Source organism: Cyclopterus lumpus, chromosome 9 (genome assembly GCF_009769545.1).
Source record: "Cyclopterus lumpus isolate fCycLum1 chromosome 9, fCycLum1.pri, whole genome shotgun sequence".
In the NCBI taxonomy this organism is placed as follows: Eukaryota; Metazoa; Chordata; class Actinopteri; order Perciformes; family Cyclopteridae; genus Cyclopterus; species Cyclopterus lumpus.
The window spans coordinates 17,272,167-17,294,123 of NC_046974.1; the positions used below are offsets into that span (position 1 = coordinate 17,272,167).

General features: G+C 40.6%; 2 protein-coding genes across 5 annotated transcripts; both read right to left on the minus strand.

Moving 5' to 3' along the window:
• Positions 1-843: 843 nt before the first annotated feature.
• On the minus strand, positions 844-13,386 carry mlxip (MLX interacting protein). Of its 4 annotated transcripts, none has more exons than XM_034541725.1 (17): positions 12,802-13,386; positions 9,530-9,636; positions 8,845-8,930; positions 8,588-8,677; positions 8,409-8,450; positions 7,790-7,961; positions 7,569-7,658; positions 7,297-7,391; positions 6,419-7,007; positions 5,714-5,820; positions 5,393-5,498; positions 5,191-5,309; positions 4,840-4,947; positions 4,572-4,699; positions 4,342-4,465; positions 3,633-3,762; positions 844-2,820 (listed from the first exon to the last, which is right to left on the minus strand). In XM_034541725.1, exons 1-17 carry the CDS (start codon positions 13,122-13,124, stop codon positions 2,696-2,698), a joined length of 2,541 nt encoding a protein of 846 aa, XP_034397616.1. In that variant the 5' UTR covers positions 13,125-13,386; the 3' UTR covers positions 844-2,695. The 4 variants fall into 4 exon arrangements, with proteins under 4 accessions (XP_034397616.1, XP_034397615.1, XP_034397614.1 ...); XM_034541724.1 differs by having other exon boundaries at positions 5,393-5,471; positions 7,790-8,030; XM_034541723.1 differs by having other exon boundaries at positions 4,572-4,675; positions 7,790-8,030.
• A 216-nt stretch (positions 13,387-13,602) lies between these two features.
• Positions 13,603-21,838, minus strand: cfap251 (cilia and flagella associated protein 251). The gene is made up of 20 exons (XM_034541518.1): positions 21,399-21,838; positions 20,832-20,972; positions 20,640-20,749; positions 20,458-20,557; positions 19,879-19,959; positions 19,715-19,792; positions 19,590-19,631; positions 19,202-19,422; positions 18,905-19,081; positions 18,586-18,836; positions 18,337-18,488; positions 16,947-17,123; positions 16,668-16,852; positions 16,452-16,566; positions 15,733-15,896; positions 15,547-15,637; positions 14,775-14,918; positions 14,415-14,643; positions 14,150-14,275; positions 13,603-14,035 (listed from the first exon to the last, which is right to left on the minus strand). The coding sequence occupies exons 1-20, from the start codon at positions 21,522-21,524 to the stop codon at positions 13,932-13,934; spliced, it is 2,814 nt and encodes a 937-aa protein (XP_034397409.1). The 5' UTR covers positions 21,525-21,838; the 3' UTR covers positions 13,603-13,931.
• Between the last annotated feature and the right edge of the window lie 119 nt (positions 21,839-21,957).

The following is a 21,957-nucleotide window of genomic DNA, read 5'->3' on the forward strand; positions in this document are numbered from 1 at the left end:
TCATCTCCACTCTGTGCTCTTTCATGTCACGGATGCAGTCATCCTCTTCCTGTGCCTGCTCATCCTCTTTCTAACAGCCTGCGGACCTGTTAGAAAGGGGATGGAATATGGGACCTTGAACGCAACCGTTCAGCTGATGTGGGAGGAGATACAGAGCATTCTGGGCCACCTCGTAAGTCTTTTGGAGCACAATTCAGTCTTTTTTTTTTACCTACAAAAACTTTTTCCCATGCATTAAGTTGTTTCTAAACTCTGATTAACGATTGCGTATAGCCCACCACAAGGTTACTTTTGGGGGATTCTGTTCTATAATCACGCTGGGAGCATCACTCGAGGAAACGTAGCATACTTTGGCTACTCTACAGCGCTGGGTGTTCCTTACTGACATGGACACCTATACCGTACTGACCAAGTCCGTCTCCTGCAGGCTGTACCTGGTCGCCCCAGCTGCTGATAACCAGCCAGCGCACTCAGGATCTGGAGCGGCTGACGAGCGGCCAGGCGGTCCAACGGGGCTGCAGCCTGCCCACCTTTGAGCAGGACATGGACTGTTATGTTTATGTCAAATGTATGCTGGAGCTTCTGGACCAGCAGCTCAGCTCAGCAAAGTTTTGATTTCACTGCTTAGTAGGAATATTGCATTTATTTAAGTTACACAGTTTTCAAATTATAACATTCATTAAAACATACATTTTTGTAATCGTGTTTTCTGTGGCTGAGAAAGTAAACTTGTTCTGGATATTACTGCATATCAGTATCTGATAACCAAGTAATATTTTTGTTTTTTTAAAGTGACATTGCTTGAAAATAAACCAAGTCCAGATTTTAATTTGTGTTGCGTTTATTACGATTCAAAATCATTTAAGGCATCAAAAAAGTTGTTGCATGAAATTGGGAAGTGAACAAAAACACTCAGATGCACATATTAAATATATTTACTTCTTAAAACAAATGAAATAAAATATACGCAAATCCAATCGGTAATGATATACTGTACATAATCAGGTACAAATGCCCTCTCACAGAAACCTGGCATTTTTAAATCAGAATGAGGAAAAAAACTAAAACGTTTGTAACATTGGGGCTTTCTGTCATCATTTGAGGACTGCTTTTCCTGTATTTTTGTAAATTGAGCTGTATTTACATCAACAGGTAAATGATTTCTATCTTGTAAAAAAAGTCAAATTGACTATTAAAACCGATATGCAATTCACAATAAAATGCAAAAAAACTGCACAATCATCAAATAAGAACTGTGGTTCTATTTGCCATCAAAAAACTCAAAATCAGTGCTGAACCACAAATAACAGTAAAAAGACTAATTAGCCTGCAGCGGTCATGAGTAAGGGCACTTTGACGTTAAGGCTGTACCTCAGACATGCAGACTAATTCTGCACATTGTCTAATTCTCAAGCGGTCAACAGAGTCAAGTGTGATCTCAGTAACACAAACAATGACCTGAATGGACGGGTGGACTACTCTTTCCGTTTCTGTGTAGTGTAACTTTTCACAGATTGTTGTCTCCTGTCTGTCTTTAGCACACCTTATAAAATAGTGTAATTAGGAGGGGGAGAAAACAACAGGTAAATCAAACCCTGTGATGTAACCTGTACCCTTAAACAGACATGTTTTCCTGCTGTAAAGGACCCTGACTCGATTTGTTCATAGCTGAATGAAAAACAATTACATTGACCAGCGCATCCCTGAGTGACCAACAAAGAACAGGAAGACGCCTACGACTACTGTGCATTCAGCTGAGATCTTGAAACACTGTACATGTATATATACTGAAGTATATAAATAATCTGTACTGCAATTTCAGTTATGCTCCCTATGAGGGCTGTAAGTAACATCTCTTCATTATGCTGTGACCTGCCCAGTAGAAACCCATGTATGCAACATAATGTATTTAAGATGACTGCTTTCTTGTACAATTAGCAGTTGAACTTGCTGGAAATGGGCAGAGCAAGCTAATAATGAGGGGAAATGTTCATCATGGGTGGGAACCAACCAAGAAACCCCCATTGTTAACAGTCTAAATAACATTCACTTGAGTAAATGAGGGAGGGAAAAGACAATTGCGGTCTCAGTTTTCTTGTAATAATCACCGACCAGCCAGCGAGTGACCATGTTTCAGACGATCCGAGACTTTCTGATGGGAAACCTTTCTGGGTGTTTCAGAGATTCCAAAACACACAAACTATTCTGACAGCTAGTCCTAAAGATCCCACATTCATCTCATCTCCTTGTTGTTACAACTGAGTGAGTACATAACATTTACAACCACACAATATTTCCCTTTTTACAACACAATGTTGTGTTTTTTTACATTATAAAAGTGACTCCAATTTTAATATAAATTGTTCAAAAACCAAACAACCAGTACAACCATCAACTAAAATATTTAGAAACTCTTTACCTGAAGCCGGTGATGATAGTATTAGCTGCTGTCATTAAAGAAATATATAAAAGCCACAATTGTTAAAAATGTAATGTCAAAGCCTCCCTGTGTGCATCATTCCACATACTTGTACATACAGAGTAAAAGTAGCTTGCATTTATCATTGTGTTTTTCAGGGAAGTCATGCATCTGTGGAAGACGTGGTGGCCTTGCTGAATGTCTTTAAGATAAACTAGAGATATGTCATTTTGATGATTGCTGTTAAAAGATTCAGGTGGCTTTTGGGTCACCTCATCACCTCTGAGAGCAAGACCACCCATCTGTATGTGTGACGGCCTGGATGGCTTCTTCAGACAGCAGGGACGGATCACTAAGTATGGACGTGGTTGTGCTCAGCTGGCGGAGGGTACTCAGCACCACTGAAAAACAAGAAACCACATTTTACTAACCCGACTGTAAAACACAGCATTTGGAAGACAACTGTCATGCTATTTATCATTAGAGTGCTTCACAGTAGGCATGTAATAGATTCACCATTTGTTCAAAACTGATTGTGATTTGGCAGCTCGATACCTCACCTATAGTTCAACTTGTTGTAATAACTGAGTGTGAGTAAACCCACTGCTGCTACTTTGAACACTCAGGTTTTCCAAAGAACCATGCGTGTCAGTGACTCAGAGGAACTCTAAAAATGTTCTTACAAATTATTTGACTGCAGGTCACTTATGAATCATTAAATCTAAGGGGAGAACCCTGCTAAACATGGAGTAAAAAGCTAGAGCAATAACCTTCTTAATTCTTAATAGTTTAAACTTTGACTTCAGCGATAGACATCTTTTGAAGTCATCAGATCCATTAAGTGTCATAGCTAAAGTCAAACTGAGTCAGAAACAAAGGCGTATTATTTTGACCAAGTGGGAGGTGAACAAAGATTATTGGAAAGTGTGATCATCACCATTTCTGCCCAAGATATTGAAGATAGAGTAATTTATTGCACCATTAAAAGATGAGATGCGCTGTTGAATTTGTTTTCATATCATGGTTGCTCGATAACAACTTGAACCAAACAAAGATAGTGAAAGATAGGAAGTATAAAACCTAATAATAAGTAAATTAATTGCTCACACTTTGTAGCTTGAAGGAAGTCCCTGCTGGGCTGAAAATGATCCAAAACTACTGATACGACTGTTGGTTTATGCTGGATGTCTATAAGAAATAGTCCTTTACTCACTGGGTCGGAGCGCTGGAAGGGAGCAGTGACGATCGAGCCATTGCATTGTGGTCTGACACAGCTCTGCTCTGCTTGTAGTTAACACCATCCCATTGAAAGACTCAAAGAGAGGCTTGATAATGATGCTGAACTATAACAGATGACGGTCAAGGATCGGTTATACTGCAGAGTGAGACAAATGCAATTCGGCCTGACCGACTGTTTGAGTTTTTTCTAACGTGCATTTAGCTTTGATCACTTCATGCTTCAATCTTCGAGTGGCTTGAACTCAAAAGTATGCAACTAACAAAATCAGAGATTGATTTGAAACAAGATTAGTTCAACAACATGACTACTGCATTTGGTAGATAACAACAAATAACAGCAATTCCCCTTCTAAAACACAGTCCGACTGGTAAAATTGTCAATGTACATTTTTGGTCATTATCATATTTTTAACCCTCTAGGCACTGTGGCCACTGAATAAGGTTTAAAAGAAGTCTGTCTATATAACCTTGAATAACAGTGGCTTGGTTTTTCTTGGTGTTTTAAAGTGTTTCAGTTGTGTAACATTTACTTTCTATTAAGTATTCCGACTGTGACATAGGATTTATATTCACGTATCAGTCTGATCTGAACAAGATGTCTCCAAAAGCCAAATGCTCACACTAACTATACTCTCTTATTATTATGCAGAAAACAGTGTCAGAGCTCCTTTATTGAAGGATACAATCCAGAACTTCCAGTTCTGAAAAGTGCGGTTCTTTACATATTCATTGAACCTCTCCTGCATTCGCTCAAACCGATTTTGCCTGATAGGGACCCCTGTTGCAGGCAGCTGCTCCTGACACAAGCTGTGGTTAAGCAGAAACAAGAGACAGAAACAGTTGAGAATGAATGTGTTGAGTGCACATTGAGTATAGCAGAAGAGTGGTGACACATATACAAGTTTTAACATACCTAATGGAGGAGTTGATCTCCTCTATCTCCTCTCGTAGCCTCTTGACCTCTTCCAGCATCTGCTGCCTCTCCTGTTGGAGCTTCCAAATGTGATCCATGGTCTTCTGCAACGTGACTGCATTAGTGATCTAAATGCAGAAAGTGCATTAATGTGGTAGGAAGGGAGAGTAAATAAAATACTTAGAGCTATATATAAAGCAAAAACTGTGCACAAAAATAAAAATAGTGACATCCCAAAATTAATATTTTTATGACGACACAGACTTACATTTGATTGTGACTTTAGAGTGGGAACCAGGTTGCAGAGTGTTTTAAAGCCAATGTTTATGTTTGATCGTCTCTTTTGCTCAGAAGATGTGCATGTTGTCCTCCGGCTCTGTCACACATCAGTAATGGAAATATTACACACAGGATTACTGTGTCTCAATTCATTTTTAGCATGGGGGTTTATGGTTAACGCACATTAACAAAAAGTGCCATTTCATTTTCATAAAGAAAAAAGAAAATCAACGATTGCCAAAGCCTGTGAAGGCCAATATGTCATTCAAATAATAATATCCACTCAAAAATGTATCTAACACACTCGCAAATTTATGTTAAGAAAAATAAACACACAAACCTGATTTTGTTCATTCTTTACCAGAGGTATAGTGCTGCTGCTGATGATCAGTGACTGGGGACTAGGAACTTGATCTAACCCATGTGGTGATCCTTCAGCTGATCCTGGTTGACTGTGACCTGGAAAAAAACAAAACAAAACACTTGGAACAAGTTGTGGGCTTTGAGTTATGGTGTACTTTCTGGGTGGAGTTAAGTCTCACCGACACTAGAGGAGGCTTTCTGACTTTTGCAGCTGGAAGACCTTTCTTTGGGGACAATCGGCTGGGGAGACTTCTGTGTCTGAGACAAAACGTGAAATCCAGGAGTCTGAGATGCATGAAAAAAAGAATACAAAATAAAAAGCGGTGCAGATATGATCTTTCTATAACTTTGTAACTTATCACCTTAGTTTTAATTTCACACCTATGAATTCTGCACAATAGCAGAACAAACAATGAAATGTAAATGCTGCAGTTTTGTAATTTTCTTTTGGCAAGTCAATACTGTGAGGACCCACTGTTGCGTAAGATCTAAAAACATACCCCTCCAAGTTGAGAAGGAGTGATGATCACTCCAGTAGTACGGACCACATCTGCTTTCAGAGGCGATGGTGTAATAATTACAGCATTAGCATGACCTGGGAAAGGGGCTGAGAGGATAAACATTGGCAGTAAGTTTTATGTCCATACAAGAATTAGCTATATTTGTTTACAACTGGATTTCCTCTGACTTTTCCATCTTTAATTTTAATTTAATATCTTGATTTTACAAAGTTATTTTAAAACAAAACCAAGTGGCACACTAGTGGTTAGGTGGTTTGGGTTAAGAAAGGCAAGAGCGCTATCTTGTGGTGATTAAGTTACAGTAACAAAGCTCCTCTTACAGATGCATGCCATTATCCGAACCGCTTATCCTATTCAGGGTCGCGGGGCGCTGGAGCCGATCCCAGCTGACATTGGGCGAAGGCGGGGTTCACCTGGACAGGTCGCCAGTTTATCACAGGGCACATATATAGAGACACACAACCATTCACACCTACGGGCAATTTAGAGTTTCCAATTAACCTGAGCTGCATGTCTTTGGACTGTGAACATGCAAACTCCACAGAGAAGAACTGCCCGGGATCTTTCTGTGAGGTGACAGTGCTAGCCACTACACCACCGTGTAGCCCTCCTCTTACAGATCAACAATGTTAAATGCACAATTGCAGAACGAAAATCTGGATCTTGAGACCAGAAAAAACAGACCTGTGAGGATGAGGTGGGAGGAGGCAAGGGTGTTAGCAGGAGCAATCCTTTGCACAGGGCGGATTTTGTTGGCACTGGATGACTGAAAGGGGCGAGGCAGGGCAAAGGTTTGAGGGTGGTGGACAGACGTGGCAGTTAATGGAGCCAAGGGCTGAAGCTGAGAAGGAGGAGTTGGAGGTTGTGTGGATATGGAGCTATAATCTGAGGTGTGGCTGAAGGTGGTTACTGCATCACTGGGTTTAACAGTCGAGGAGGTCTTGTGTGTAATCACAGATGGTTCAACAGTCTCATCCAGTGCTGGGGTGTTGTCCAAGGCCGATGGAAGCATGGGTGCTGCTGAGGCCATATCCTGACCTGGAAGACACTGTGCCAGAGGATCACGGGATAATGGCTGAGAAACTGAGGAAAGAGCTGCTTGATCTCTTGGCGCCACCTGCCCAGGAAACAGAGGCATGTAGTTTTGTACAAAGACAGCATCATCTCTACCACCAGATGTTCGACTGGTTTGAGTGGCCATGGGAGAGGAGATGGGCAAGGGGCCAGGAGCGGAGATGTTGTTGCTTGTGAGCATGGAGGACATTAACTCGGCCTGGAAAAGGATGAAGCAAAGGGAACAAACCGTGAGTCTTTCTCCTCTCAAAAACGAAGCAGTTTAAGCAGCAGGTCATCTATGAAAAGTGCTGTGTCAATAAAGTTTAGTAATATTATTATGTTACAATATTTTTTGTGAAACTATATTAACACAGAAAAATGGAAGAAGATCTGCCAGAAATCCTCACAAAACACCAACAAAAAGTCTTGCATCAGGGAAAAACAGTCCTTGAACAAACTTATCATGGTGGTGTGTGTTCGGAGCCGTGCCTTGGGTTGGTGTTTACCTGTGACTGTGAGCGGCTGCTGGGTTGAGGGGTGACAGATGGTGCAGTGGGTAAAACAGAGGTGAAGGCAGACTGACGGAGGCTGTGGAATAAGTCTGGAACAAGAGTCTCTATGTTAGCTAGAGGTTAGTAAAACCACACTACGTTTTGTGTTAAGCTAAGCCGACTGCTTTAGCTGAGTTACAAGAACATGTGCGCTTGATTTCTATAAAGTGTGCACGATTAGTGTGTGTGCAGCACTACTGCAGCTATGGGTGGCGCCTTACTCCTACCCTGCAGTGGATCAAAAGAGTCCATGAAGTCTAGGTTGGGTTGTAAAGGGATGAGTCCTGGTTGGATCATGTCTGCGTTCCCTGCATGTGCTGTGGAAGGGTAAAGAGGCAGAGGTAGGGAGAAGAAGTGCCAGTGACAGTGAACAAAAGACAGCAGTAACAAATCAAATGTTAAATCACTTATTGGTTTAACTTATAAAATAGACAAAAGATTTTCTCACCAATCTCCCTTGGATTAGGCCAGGCTATGGGCTGGTGCGAGGCCAACGTAGAGAACAACGTGTCTGAAAACTCAGACATCAGAACATCCATGTCGAAGAGAGGGTCCATCTCCATAGGGGCAGGTGCTTCATTATACCTACGAGGCAGGCGGCGTACAGCTGTGTCTTCATCCTGATAAAAGCAGACACGGAGCATCTCTGGAGAGACTTCCCCAAACAGCAATAACTGCTCCTCTGGTCCCTTTGAGTGTTAAAAATGCAACCACCAAGCGAGTTATTGACACACACGCATGCAGTGTTGAGTACAGCCAACATGGGACGTCACTAATTAACTAATAAAAAACTTTGTCTGCACACTTCATGCACTAATCTTAAAAAATAATTCACTGTATCTATATATAGACATACATTTGAGTTACAAGCACAATTAAGTGAAATTAGATAAAATAACTTTGTTTGCATCGTCAAAGATGATATATGACAAAGTATGTAATTATGTGAGGGTGACTTGTTTAGCGTGAGTTAATTACATTATTAACATCCGATTGATATTAATAGTAATGTTCATCTCGGTTCTAACAGCACTTTGTTGGCTTGAGCATGATGCAGGTTTGTATACCTTAAGCAAGCTTGAGAGGTCATCATCCGTGTGCTTTTGTAACTGTAAGGAGAACGTGAGTGCAACATTAGATAAATATTAATGTTTTAAGACCAATCGATCAAACAACACACATGCAAAATACCCAGAATCCCCCTGAAATATTACAGTGCATTTACAAAAACGGAACAATACAATACCCTTTTTTTAAAGTAAGTTCTCCACTTGTGGTATTCTCTGATGACAATTTCAATTCGTCTTTTCCAGTATATCCCCTCTGTGGCACTGCCCTGCAGAAGAAAGAGGAAGACGATGCATAACAAACACACAACACAAAGGAAACATAAAAGTAAGTGCGTGAGAGGCTGGACATAAAATCATACCCATGGAAGGTTTTTGGAGATAAGAAACCAAACAAAGTCTCTACTGCTGTATTATCAAATGTTTCTGTCTTTACCTCTGCAGGACGATGAACGTCCACGTCCATGCTTCCATCCAGGGGAGTTGCAAAGTGACAAACAGGATTCTCCCTTTTCTCCACATCTGGGGGTAGAACAACAACCTTAAAGTCACCCTCAGTTGAATTGAAAGTTTTTTTTCTACTAGTAAATTATATTTACAATACAATAAAACCTAAATTAACACATGTTGCAGCATTCATTTCTTACATTAGACAAAATAATGGTCTTAGCTCAGCTTGTAACTCAAGAAAAGCTTGACCCAGTTTGTGTTTATTTTTGGGACATGAATAAGAGATGCCATCAGTCACTGTCACAAAACTGATTATGGTATGTAAACAAACCAACACTACTGCAGCAAGTTGCAAAGACGGCGGCAATATTTATCTTTAAGTCATGGAAAAAAGAAACAAGTTATATATTGTAATAGTTTATGAATTAAAAAATAAAGCCTGGCGACATCATAGACCCCGAAAAAGCATATGTGCTGAAATGTAGATGAATCAATAAAAGAAATCTGATTTATGAATGTCTTCCTATTTCTGATTACATATTCTTGAAACAGATCCTGATGTCTCCACACTTGCTCTAGCTTGATTAAAGAAGTGTTCAAATTCAAGTCACTTAAATACTATAACAATAGCGTCTACACTCATGGATACCAAATGATAGAGGAACTCTTACACTGCATATACCAGGCCCTCCATATGGCGTTGTTGAGGCGGATCTTGTCTCTCCAAAGCAGTTTTAGACCTCGGAAGTTCTTCCATTTGGGAGATACCAAATTACCACTGAAAAAACAAGAACATTTGCAGTGAAATAATCTTGCAAGGAAGTCTATGAAACAAATACAATTGCTTAACTTTTACACGTAGAATAATATCTTAATACTTAATAAGGGTGATGCTACACTGAGCCAGTGCACGTTACATGAGTTACATGTCGGACGACCGTTTCAATGATGCACCGACTTAAATGTGGCTCCTAATGCCAATGAGCTCTTCAACAACATGTTTATTTTACAATTGACAAAGAAAGTTACTTTTTAAAAGAAATTTGACATAATAAAAAAATTGTAAAAAAAAATGTATTACTCGTTACAGATTTTTAAACGTACCTCTGCCCTGAGAATCAGAATAATTTGAAAAGAAAAAGTTTCAGGTCCCCTTGATCAACACTGGCTGTGTACTAAAAAATACTTTGAGATATAAAGCAAAACAAACAGGCTGGAATCTGACAAGATTACACTCAAGTCAGAAGGATAGTTACAATTGTGATCGGAGACAAGGAATCAAATAAACACCCAGGAGTTACAGTGTGTGCTACAGTGTGTGACAGTTTTCATAACAGCACAGTGACATCACTGGAGCTGTGGAGAGTCCATAAACATTAGTGTACACTTTTGTTTAAATTCAAACAGGCAGTAATAAACATCCAAATTGCCCTCAGCTCTCAGATTCAATCTGAAATGTTAAAGACCACGGACCAATCCAGGAAGGTGTAGTGAAGTCATTAACCCAGACCTGCATGTCAACTGCCACGTTGAGACCATTACAAAGTCAGCCTACTTTCAACCAAAAGAATATATGAAGGATAAAAGGATTCATGTCTCAGCAGGATTGGGAAAAACTTCACCGTGCATTTATTTCCGCAGACTTGTCTACCATCTTGGTGTTTTTACAGGTCACCCTAAAATAAATCGGTAAGAGAGCTACCGCCGATTCAGAAAGCTGTTAGATTAAGTCCTCTCTAAGTGGATCACATCTCTTCAGTTTTGAGGTCTGCAAACTGGTTTCCTGTCCGTCAAACAATTGATTTAAAACTGCAGGTCTGCTGCAACTCTCAGTTGTTTTAAATCAAGGCTCAAGACTTTTATTGAATCAAATAATTATGTATTTCTTACACTGCACTGTATCTATTATTCTTGTATTTTATACTCGTTTTGATCTATTTTAGCTGTTTAGCTGTTTTAATTTTCTATTATCTTGGCTCTTTAATGTCTGTTTTCATTGTATTTGATATCCTTTTGTGGTGTTTCTTTTGCACTTTGTTTTGATGCTTTGATTTATGGAAAGGATGGATGCTGAAATGGCTTTGTACAAGAATAAGTTTAACATCTAACTGAGTGTTTTAACACTTCTGCATGATTACAGCAACATGCATCAATCTTTAACAATGTTTGTCAAATGACATGACTTAAGTTTATGTTTAACTTTAACAGGACAGAATATAATGAGGTTCAAGAACATTGTATTTCCAATCTGCTTCGTTTATTCCTATCCAAAACAGTTTCCCTATTTTCTTACTCCCTCCCCTGTCACACTCTGTCCAGCCTTTTACCGTTATGATTTGTGCGCTTACTTATTGTACAAGTACTGTATTAGCCCATGGGAGAAGAAAAAAAACGTTTTTAACAAGTAGGTAGGCAGTCCAACTTGGTGCAGTGAATAGAGAAGAGCCATTGTTCTTGTTCTGAGTAAAGCCTCTCTCATATACATATATGCTCTCTGCTTCTTCGTTAGGAATGAATGACAACAGCAGAACAGTAACTGGTAGGGCTTTCCAGGCCTATAGATAGTCCTCTCGGTAAATCCAAGTAGGTGCCATTAGCAAGTCAGAGGGAATCCTCTGAGCAGCTGGCTCTCCACCAGCTACAGTAACACAACAGCTGTAAAAAGAACCATAAGAAATGGGAGCCCAGCATTTTCTTTTACAACTCACCTCTAAAAGGCAGGGTTGGTAATCTTGAAACTAACAGGAGTAAACCAGATTTTTAATTATTCAACCAGAAACCAAGTCCAGTGCTTTCCAAAGAAATTACAGAGCAGTATTAGCTCTGTTAAATTGATTAATCCTGCAAGAAAGTTTCAAAGTCGGCAAAACAAAGGCTTCCCCCCAAAGCCACGTCCACAAAAAGATCATAACTAATCAACAATAAAGGATATTGTTAGTACTCACAGCTGTCAAGCTCGCAGCTTGTGGAAGACTCTGGAAATGAACAATAAGTGTACGGACAGAATATGTGAAGATAGTCTGTCCAATCATTACATCTGGGACGATGACATGATGACTACAGCTGCAGAAAAAGGTTTTTTTCTTTTCCCAAAGCATTGGATTCAATGATCAAATTCCATGTATGTACACGCATACATGACCAATAAAGTAGATTCTGATTAACATTTCCTGTAGCCTATAAACTTATCAATATATGCTGTCCTGGTTTTTGTCTTTGTTTGCCTTTTCATGACACTAGGCTGCATTATGAGTGACATCTTTTAATTGACTCATCACTCCCAGTTTACACAATTATTGACTAAATACTCTTTCATGTTTGTCAGACTACCTTATTATCTGTGGACCCAGCAGATCTAATAATGTGAAGAAGCCTGTAGTGGTGCCTGTCCGTATTTCATTTATCCAAAATGAAATATGAATATAGATCTGGGTGACGGAACATTTTTTCTTCTTTGGTACCCCATGTACCCTCAACTGTATCTTGTGACATTTTGAGGAAGTCTAAACCTCTGGTTGGGAACAACTGGACACAACTATCTTATTGTACATGTGTTAAACCAGGCTGAATACATTAATAATAACAATCTAATAACGTCACCAGTCATAGGAGGAGGGGTATTTTATATGGAGACTTTAGTTTTTCATTATGATCGTAATACACCTGTGTAGTGCAGGACCTTTACTTGTGATGGCGTATTTATACTACGTAGTATTGGTACTACTTGTTGAGTAGACCTTCTTCCCTCACCACAATCACGAGTGGTCAAGCAGGAAGTTACATGAAGAGAAGACTCGTGGCAGCAATTTCCCACGAGTGTGTCCCATGCCTAACTTTTGTATCTGCACATGATTGAAGTCCGCTCAGCTGGGTGAAGCAATGACACAGTGAAAATGAACGTTTCCATGTGAACACAGGGTGGTAACGCGTGGTAATAACATACCTGTACGCAAGAGTCATGCACTCAAATAGTTTGGTCAGTGACGCATCTATGGAGAGATGTGACATCCTCAAATTGCCAAAATGATAGGTCTGACAGGTCTGTTTGTTGACAGTATCGAAGTCATAGCCTTTCTTCGGAGGGTGCTCGATGTGGGGCGATGACACCATGAAGTGTCCGCTGTGGATGATCTGCGACTCGCGCCCGTCTAACCTCTTCAGGCCCAGCAGGTGGGTCTCCGAGTCCGAGTCGTCATCCTGCTCCTGCTTTATGCTCGATGGCGGGCGACGGTACGTGTACCGTGAAGACATCTCTGCAGCAGCCATGTCGCCACCTCACCAGACAAATAGCTAATGTTAGCCAGCAAGCTAGGACAATAAAGCTTTCGCTTTCATCAGGCTCGCCAAGGCTCTCGGTTATCGTTTGTCAACTTCGTGCCGGTGAGTCCGAGTTCTCGGTTTACTCATTGTTAAAGCTGTTGGGAATCAATGGTCCAAGTGAACTTGTTGTTGTCTTGTTAGATAGCATGTTAGTTGACGTAGCTGAGAGTCGCGGCGACCAGCTGGCGAAAAAACAGCTTGCAGACTCTTTTCTGTCTGGAGCAGGAAGTTCCTGTCTAGGTCGCTTCTGATTGGTCGGAGTCAGAGCCCCACCCACCGGAGAACTCAAAATAAACCCACTGCAAACGTTGCAAATATGTTATGACCAATTTATACAGCTGTTACTGAAAATAATTATTCTGCAAATTTGATAATAACATGAATCAATGTATTATAATAATGAATGAATGTGTTATTTATATATACATATATTTAAATATATTTATTTGATTTCTGAATGCAACCAAAACAATTATTGAATCACAGAGATCACCACCTCTTGGTAGGCAATTTAAAATGTGCCCTTCCTGTCAAAAAGTGCCCACAAATGTACCTTCTCGTTTTAAATATTGATATTTAGTCATCAAATTTGGAATAAAAACACATACACATTCCAGCATCTCTGTTAGGGCATGTTATGTAAAGCAATCTTAAAAAGAGAAGTAGAGAGTGTGAGGCTCGTTATCAACTCAGCTTCTCTTTGACTAACAGACAGTGTCCTTGCTTTCATCACTCTGGAGGGGAAGATCTGCCTCATTGCTCAGCTGAGGACGGGAAGCCCAAGATGTGACCTGTAAATGTCTTCATGGATATCTCATCTGGGATCGCACACACCAGTGAATATCCTGAATTTCCACCTGGACACACACAAACACACACACACACACACACACACACACATGGAATGCTATATTTCAGCTGTTGTGTGAATTCTTAAGCTATGGTTTGTGAGTGAGTTGTCTTTTACATACTGTCAGATTTATAATGGTCATGTTCAGATTGCTCCCCCCCTTGTCCTTCTTCTTCTTCCTCCTCCACATTGAGGCACAAAAGTGTAGTGAAGCAGTCTGCCACCTCTTCCTCTGTCATGCGTTCTCCTGTCAAAAGATGTCAAAGAAACGTGAGCATTGCATGTATAAACTGGAACAGAGGATCAATATTTTCTTAATAATGCAACAGCAATACAGTTAAAAGCAGAGAGAGAAATGCTCTTCTGATTGAATAACATGCACATACCTCGAGTCTGTAGAAGTTCGAGCAGTGCATGTTTATTTAAAACATGCTTTCCTGTATTATCACGGTCACCAAGGATGTGAAAAGCTTGAACAAGCTCATTGCTAGAGATGCCCAAAGCCGGTCGATGGTTGACATACAGCTTTATGAACTCCTCCAGGTTGATGTCGGTCACATATTTTCCTGTTTCTGCATACGTGCTGAACTTAACCTCGTTATGCATATCTTCTATCTGGTAAGATATAATAAAGCAATTTTTTATCACAGGTCTGAGGTATACAACCGCTTTTTTTATAATGATTTTACTGTCAGATAAATTTACATTCACTGTTGAAAATGTTGCTTTAGTGACACACATTGTACCTCTTGCTCCGTAGGGAAGTAGGCCAGAGCTCTCATTAGAAAGGGAACCTCTGACAGCGGGATTTTGGTAGACAATTGTAGTTTCTCCATTGAGTCAGTGACTAGATGACGAATTTGGCAGTAATAGAAAAAGTCCTCCATCTCCTAAAGACATAAAAGCTCAGAAAACTGAGAATCTGTGAAAGTTGAAAACTCCTAACTGAAGGAGGAATGCAAGTAAAAGCTGGCTTCTTCTTATTGAGGCCTAAATATATGTGTGAGTATGAGCAATGCTGCCCAAAAGCAAGTAGATCAAATATGTATGTTGAATGTTACATTTTTTAACAAAAGAATCTACTGTCCAAAATAATCACCCTCCCACCTTTTTACAGTTCTCTATAGTGTTTTACAATTAAGGTCATACTGGTTTATTGGTTTATTACTGGTTTAATTAAGGTCATTCTGGTAAACAGTAAACACTCCAACAAAAAATAGCCCAACAAAAATAAAATAAAAGCTGAATCAATCACCTTCACCATCATACAACATATGAATATTTAACAATACATCTTCAAATGCTAAATAAAACTCACTGTTTAGAGAAAGTCTGTTCCACCAGCGCACTGAAATACTAACATATACGTTGTGAAAAATGACCTAACTTCTTAAAGCCTGTATGGCACAACCTATTAGAGAATAGGACACATGCTTCTACTTTCAAGTTAATGGAATAATCTATGCTGTTCACATAACACTCAGTAGTCGTGGGAAATGAGAACAACTTTTCACTGACCCTGTAGAATGCTCCACCTCGGCCTCCTTCTAGAAGAGTGTAAAAGGGCATCATGTCCTTCCCTCCCAAGGCAGCTGCTGCCTCCAATGCACTGCACTCACAACAAGAGATGTGATTAACTCCAGAAAGAAATGTTTCCACTAATGCATTTCGCCTTCCTCTCAGGTTGGCACTATTCAGCCTCACTTTAAGCTTATCCTCCACGATAGGACAGTGCAGTCAGATCTTCCTGCAGTGAAAACAAATCTTCCGTTGTAGGAGCAGGCAAACGTGGACACCCCTGTCGGGTGGCAGATTACAGCATTGGACTTGAAGGGGTTCCCATCCAGAGGCATAATCTGGAGACCCACCTGGAGGTGCAACACACTCTTAGCGGTAACATTATATCATATCATACATAGTCGAGATCTACCGTGCACTATTCTTATATCCAATTTGCCTACTTTACTTTCAAATCAACAACACTGGAACAACAAGCAACAGAGTAAACAATTGTCAGAAATTAAAAGAGAAAAAAGGTTTTGCACACAGCTTGTCCTGCAGTGCAATTATTTTGTAAGAGTAATACATTACTTATGTGAGACAACGAGCACTATTTTTATTTAATAAAGCAGGTATTTAATGTCCCCTTGAGGAGTTTTTTTCTTATTCGGTTTCTATACATATATTATCATTTTTTTACACACAGGCAACATCTCTGGAGAGATGCCAGAATAAAAGCCGTTACTAGTTTGGTGCCTTGCTCAAGGGCACACCAACAGTGCCCAGGAGGTGAGGTTGCACCTCTTAATCTACCAGCCCACATTCCATACTTGGCGTCTGCTGGGACTTGTCCCCAAACTGAGCTACTGCCAGCCTAAAGCCTCTCACTGAATAAAATACTAGAAACAACTTCCAGCACTGACCTTGTCCTCTGTGACGTACGCCAGGTAATATGAGTTGGTTTCAGGTTCTTCACTCATGGGGAGGACCACTGCTTTCTTAATGGGAGAGCCATATGTTGGGCCAAGGAGAGTCTTTCTGTTTTTGTAAAACACACGTCATTAGGTTTTCAAGTACTTGTGTGACAAAAGTCTGAGAAATACATTTTACAAATAATCTTGTGACAGTATCTCACAGACCTGCACATCTTGGTGGTGCTGTTGAAAAGCTTCATCTTGTATTGGTCTGAGGCAACGAGAAGAAACTGCTCTGCAGTAAGAGGAGGATACCAAGTCATGCCCACTGGCACAGCGCTTTGCTCAATGCGCTCCGAGCTTAGGATGAGTAGCTTATTTAAGTCACTGTTTTCCAGGTCATACTCCACCTATTATTCACAGAGCGATGTGTGGCATTAAAAAACAGTATCACAAAACACTAAACTATTCCACAGTCCTACAACTTTAACAAAGCGGACTAACCAGTCGGCGGTCCATTCCCAGAGAGAGCAGTCTGGGTTGTGTGCTGTCCAGATGAACCCCGAAAAGAAGGTCTTTGATGGGCTTGTAGTGGGAGTGGTACCTGCCCATATACGCCCAACAAGGCAGAGAGCCTTCATTAGTCTGCCAGCGTAATACTGTCACTGCTTTTCCCGCATCCTAAGAGTGAACAAGGAAATAAAGCTACCACGTCTCACTTGAGCTTATAAGCATGTTAAAGCAGAGAAGTATAGATGTGCAAGACAGTATCATTGTGACAAACCTATTTTATTTCACAATTACAGCTTTAATTAAAAAGGTCAAGATGATTTTGTGCAGTGCCAAGTGTGAGAAAGTGGACGTCACAATAGAGCCTCAGTGAGCGCCTCAGTGAGCGCCTCAGTGAGCGCCTCAGTGAGCGCCTCAGTGAGCGCCGATGTTCGAGCGATCACAAGGGCCGCGACCGAGGAAGTGTCCAGGCAGGTCTGCCCGGAAAATTCAGCAATTTATCTGCTTCAGAGTGGAAACAGGCTTTCTGCACAAGGTCATCTTTTCACAAACAGCTCCCTCTCCCACTCCTCACACGCTCGTTCAGCTCCTGGTCACGGCTATCATATTTACATTCCAGCTAACGTTGATGCCCTTTACAATTAAAAGACTCCACAGTTTCAGACAGAAATGGAAACAAAATGTATTTTCAAAAAGTCTATTTTACCTAAGAACCAATTCATTACGCCTGGATTTTCTCCTACACGCTCGCCATGTAACCTGTTTTCAGGTTCCTTCTTTGTCCTGATTGTGAAAGACTTTGTGACCTTTTTACCAAGAACTGAACAGATACACTGCTCTTTTATACCCTCAAACACATTTAAGTTTACATAACACAAATACCACAAAATATATTCAAGTTGATGCATGAAAAATATAATCTATTTAGGGGGAGTGGCTAAAAGAACCCAACATATGTAATATGGTTGTATTAATTATATCCCTCATATTTGAAGGAATATTACAAAGAACACGACCGCGGTCTCCTCAATGGTAGCTACGACATTGTAAACGGATTGAACACCAATCAAAAATGGCTTTTTAAATATTAGAACTGGCACAATGTCTTAATATTTATTGATCAACACATACGCTGATACAGAAATATCGGTCATAAACTTGAATCGGCTGATATTGTTATGATATGATTATAATATTATACAGTCGGTCCTCGATTAGCTCACGTATTGTACGAGAGGCGAAGCATCAGAAGTCACAGTGAAGAGACAATGTTGTTAATGCAGTATCCCACCCTCCCACCACTCCACCCCCACCCCCACCCACACACACACACATAAATGTTGCCAAACATATTACACTGGATAATAAAAAAGGACTTGCTCACCGCAGTGGCAAGGTACTTTGAGTCTGAGGAGAAAGTGATGTGGTGGATGGCGTCTTTAGTGTAATGAAAACATTCCTCTGGATCACTTTGCAAAGTGCTGGGATTCAGTATGTGAACCGCTCCACTGCCAAAGCCAACTGCCAGGTACAATCCTGTTCAGAGACAACAAGGGGGCTCTATACAGTTCACAATTCAATGACAGAACACTGGCTTATATGGAACATGTGTTTGTTGACAGTGTTGCCTCACCTTGAGAGTCATAAGTGACACACTGAATCTGCTCCTCTGTCTCGAAGACCCTGCTGCCGATGATGACTTTGTTGTCATAGTCCCACACTTTTAAAACACCGCTTTGATCGCCCATGGCCACTGCTGGCTGTTTGGGGTGGCAGGCCACTGCATGTATGGGCTCACTTTCCTTATGTAGCAGGATCTGAGGGACGCCTTTCTGTGAATTCACATGCACCACTGTGGAACTGGCTGTTGACACAACAAAGTTCCTGCAAAAAAAGAGAGGTCAGCACATAACAGTGTAGACCGGCAACATAAGAGATTGTATTTCTTCCACCTGAAGATGAATGGTTTGGCCTCCAGAATGTCGTCCTCCAGGTATCCCTCCGCACACTCTTTGGAAAAGGAAATGGAAACAATAGCATCCAGGTTGAATTCAGTGTACCGAGTGAGAAGCAGGAATTCTTCATCATAAAAGTTGACGTGGCCTTGAGTGTCGCCAGTCACAATGCATCTGTGAAGTCAAACAGAGAGAGAAATCAAAATCAATAAATACATCATGACCCTTTTATAAAAAACAACAACAACGTGAATATTTCTCTCTCTCTCTCTCTCTCTCTCTTTTTCTGGCGACCTGTCAATGACGATGAGGACAGTGATCGGATCCTTCTGAAGGGGAATGAGTGTGCTTCTATGTTCGGAGAGGCTTTCATGTGCACCTAAGTCTTCCGTCACATCCCACACAACAAGGTAGCCGTCCACCGTCGCTGTGAGGATCTGGGGCACTTTCCAGTGAAACACAGACTGGCTCAGGGACCCGGCAGCCATGTTGGCAGTTTGAGTGTCTGAAAAACACTGAGCAAATACAGAAGAATCAAATCCACGAGTGGCAGCATCATAAGACTTCAATCTTGAACAGTTGAAACATTGTAATATATTTATTGAAAAAAATGCCATAAATGACAGAAACATCTATGAAACTTTGATAGCATCTTCTACAACATTGTAATGATTGTTTTTACCTTCTTAACCTTCAGGGCAAAGTATTGCAGACTGCCATTGGCCTTAAAAAAGATCAGATGATTATTGCAATAAACATACACTTAACAGCTGTATTATTTAGAAAAAAAGGAACAGCAGGACTTACACGGCTGTACAATAGCAACTGGCTTTTACTGTTGCTGAGCAGCTGAGTGCTATCATTTGGATTAAAAATGATGTAATCCTGAAAAACAGTCCAACATTTGGATGTTTGATGTGCTGAATGCCATTTCTATAAAGTAATGTTAAACGAATACAAAGGTTACTTACCTGGAAACCATGGCTGGGATTGAGTTGAGTAAACCACAAAGGCTTATCTGTTGCATTTGTCCAATCCCAAATAAACACACACTGCAAAGATCGTCAAATGGTTAATTGCGATTAATTTAGTCAAATCCGGTAAAATATTATCCATCTAAGCTGTTTTTGTGTTTTGTGAACTTATCTGTTATATCTAGAAAGAGGAGTTTTTAGATGTTTACAATTTGTTACATATGTCATAGTTTTTTTAAATGTATAAATGGTACTTAATCTCTAATGCTAATCCTAAAAAAGGACAATAAAATCATGACATAATGTTTAACAATCCTAAATATATGGCTACCTGTGCTACAATACCATGTCACCAAGCGAAGGTTTTTGGAGCCCTGACAAGTCAAATGTCACACTCTTGACCTCGAGACCGTCTATTTCCTATTCATCATGAATGAAGAAGACCAGAAGGTTCTACTTGGCAAAACCACAGATCATAAATGCGTCTGTGTTTTTTTTTCCTGGTTTGTGCATTTCGCAATCTAGATTATCCAACACAGTTTACTTGCTTTAAAAAACAACTGCTGGCATACTCACTTGAACGTCCTCACCCCCGAGAGTTACCAGATGCTTTGTGTCTCCTGAAAATGCCATCGCAATGACACCTCCCTCAGGGTGGCAATCGAACAATGGAATGCTAGAATATTGATCATGCATGTTGTTACCATCAAGAGCAAAGGTTAATACAAAAAAAGCCTCCATGTAGAATCAAGAGCTACCCAGAGTAGGAGTCCCATATCATCAAAGTGCTTTTCGGCCCCTGGTCTGCTGATGCGATCCAGCGTCTGTCCTCACTGACACACATACATGAGATTGGGCAGCAGTGACCCTGAGAAGATTGAGTATATATACTGTACATTAAGCTATTTCAATCTACACTCTGCAACCTGAAACTTGGGCATTTTCTTTACCTGGAGTGTGTGCTGGGAGCGTGTTGTGTGATTGTAGATGACCCCAACATTAGCTCCTGCATAGAGGACCACCAGCTGGTCGTGGTCTTGCAGACTAAAGGCAGGTGGAGCAGAATTCTTCCCAAAAACCCATTCTAGAGACTGAATAAAGAGCAAATGTTCAGTATTGTTATGAGCCAGTGACAGTTCACACCAAACGTGTTGCGAATTTTTCGTGCGCCTGGATCCCATGTAAAGTCAACGCACAGAACTAGTGGTTATTTCGACCGTGGTGGATGGCGGAAATTATAACTGTTTTTACCGAGACAAGCCACGGAGATAAGCCACGCCCCCTTTTCGCAACTGGTTGCGAAAGACACAAATGAACACAACTTGACTGGCGAATAAACTGATGCGAGTAAAGCGCGTTTGGTGTGAACGCACGCGTTAGATTACCCTTTTATCCAAAGAAATGTGCATTGTTTGACGTGAACATTTTTATTTAAACTTTCTTGACTTCAAGCCTTAATATCATCACAAAGAGTACTCATTTTATACAAATATACACATTCAACAACACATGCTTACCAGTGCATGTGCTCCAGTGTGAGTACTCTTATTTGGGACGAGTGTCTCTCTGGTTGCAGTGTAGACTTGAGACTGTTCGGTCATCCCGAGGATGCTCCCTGCTTCCTCTCTCCTAATTCCTGACATCTTCCCCAACTCTTTCTGACACGATGTCTCACCACTTCACGTCTTGGATGATGAATCTCTCTTTGCAGTCGCTTCATAAACAGCTTCACCCCTCAACTGTCGTTGAGCTTTTCCGGTTCGTCCTTTCCAAAGAGTTGGCTACGAAACATAAATGAACGAAAACACATGAACACAATATCAGCTCTTGTAAAATTGGCCTCATTCAATTCTCGAAAGAAAAAAGCTCCTTTCTTATTTGGTCAATTGCTTAAAAAACACAATCTCCGTAATTTAGCTCGCTCCTGCGAAGCGTCTCGTTGCCGAGTTACCGTTGAGATGACGAGTGAAGCGCAATAAAATAAAATACAGCTTTTCCGGTTCGTCCTTTCAGAATTAAAGCACGGTTAATAATATGCCTAATCGTTTGGCTGCCGTATTGCTTTGCAACAAATAA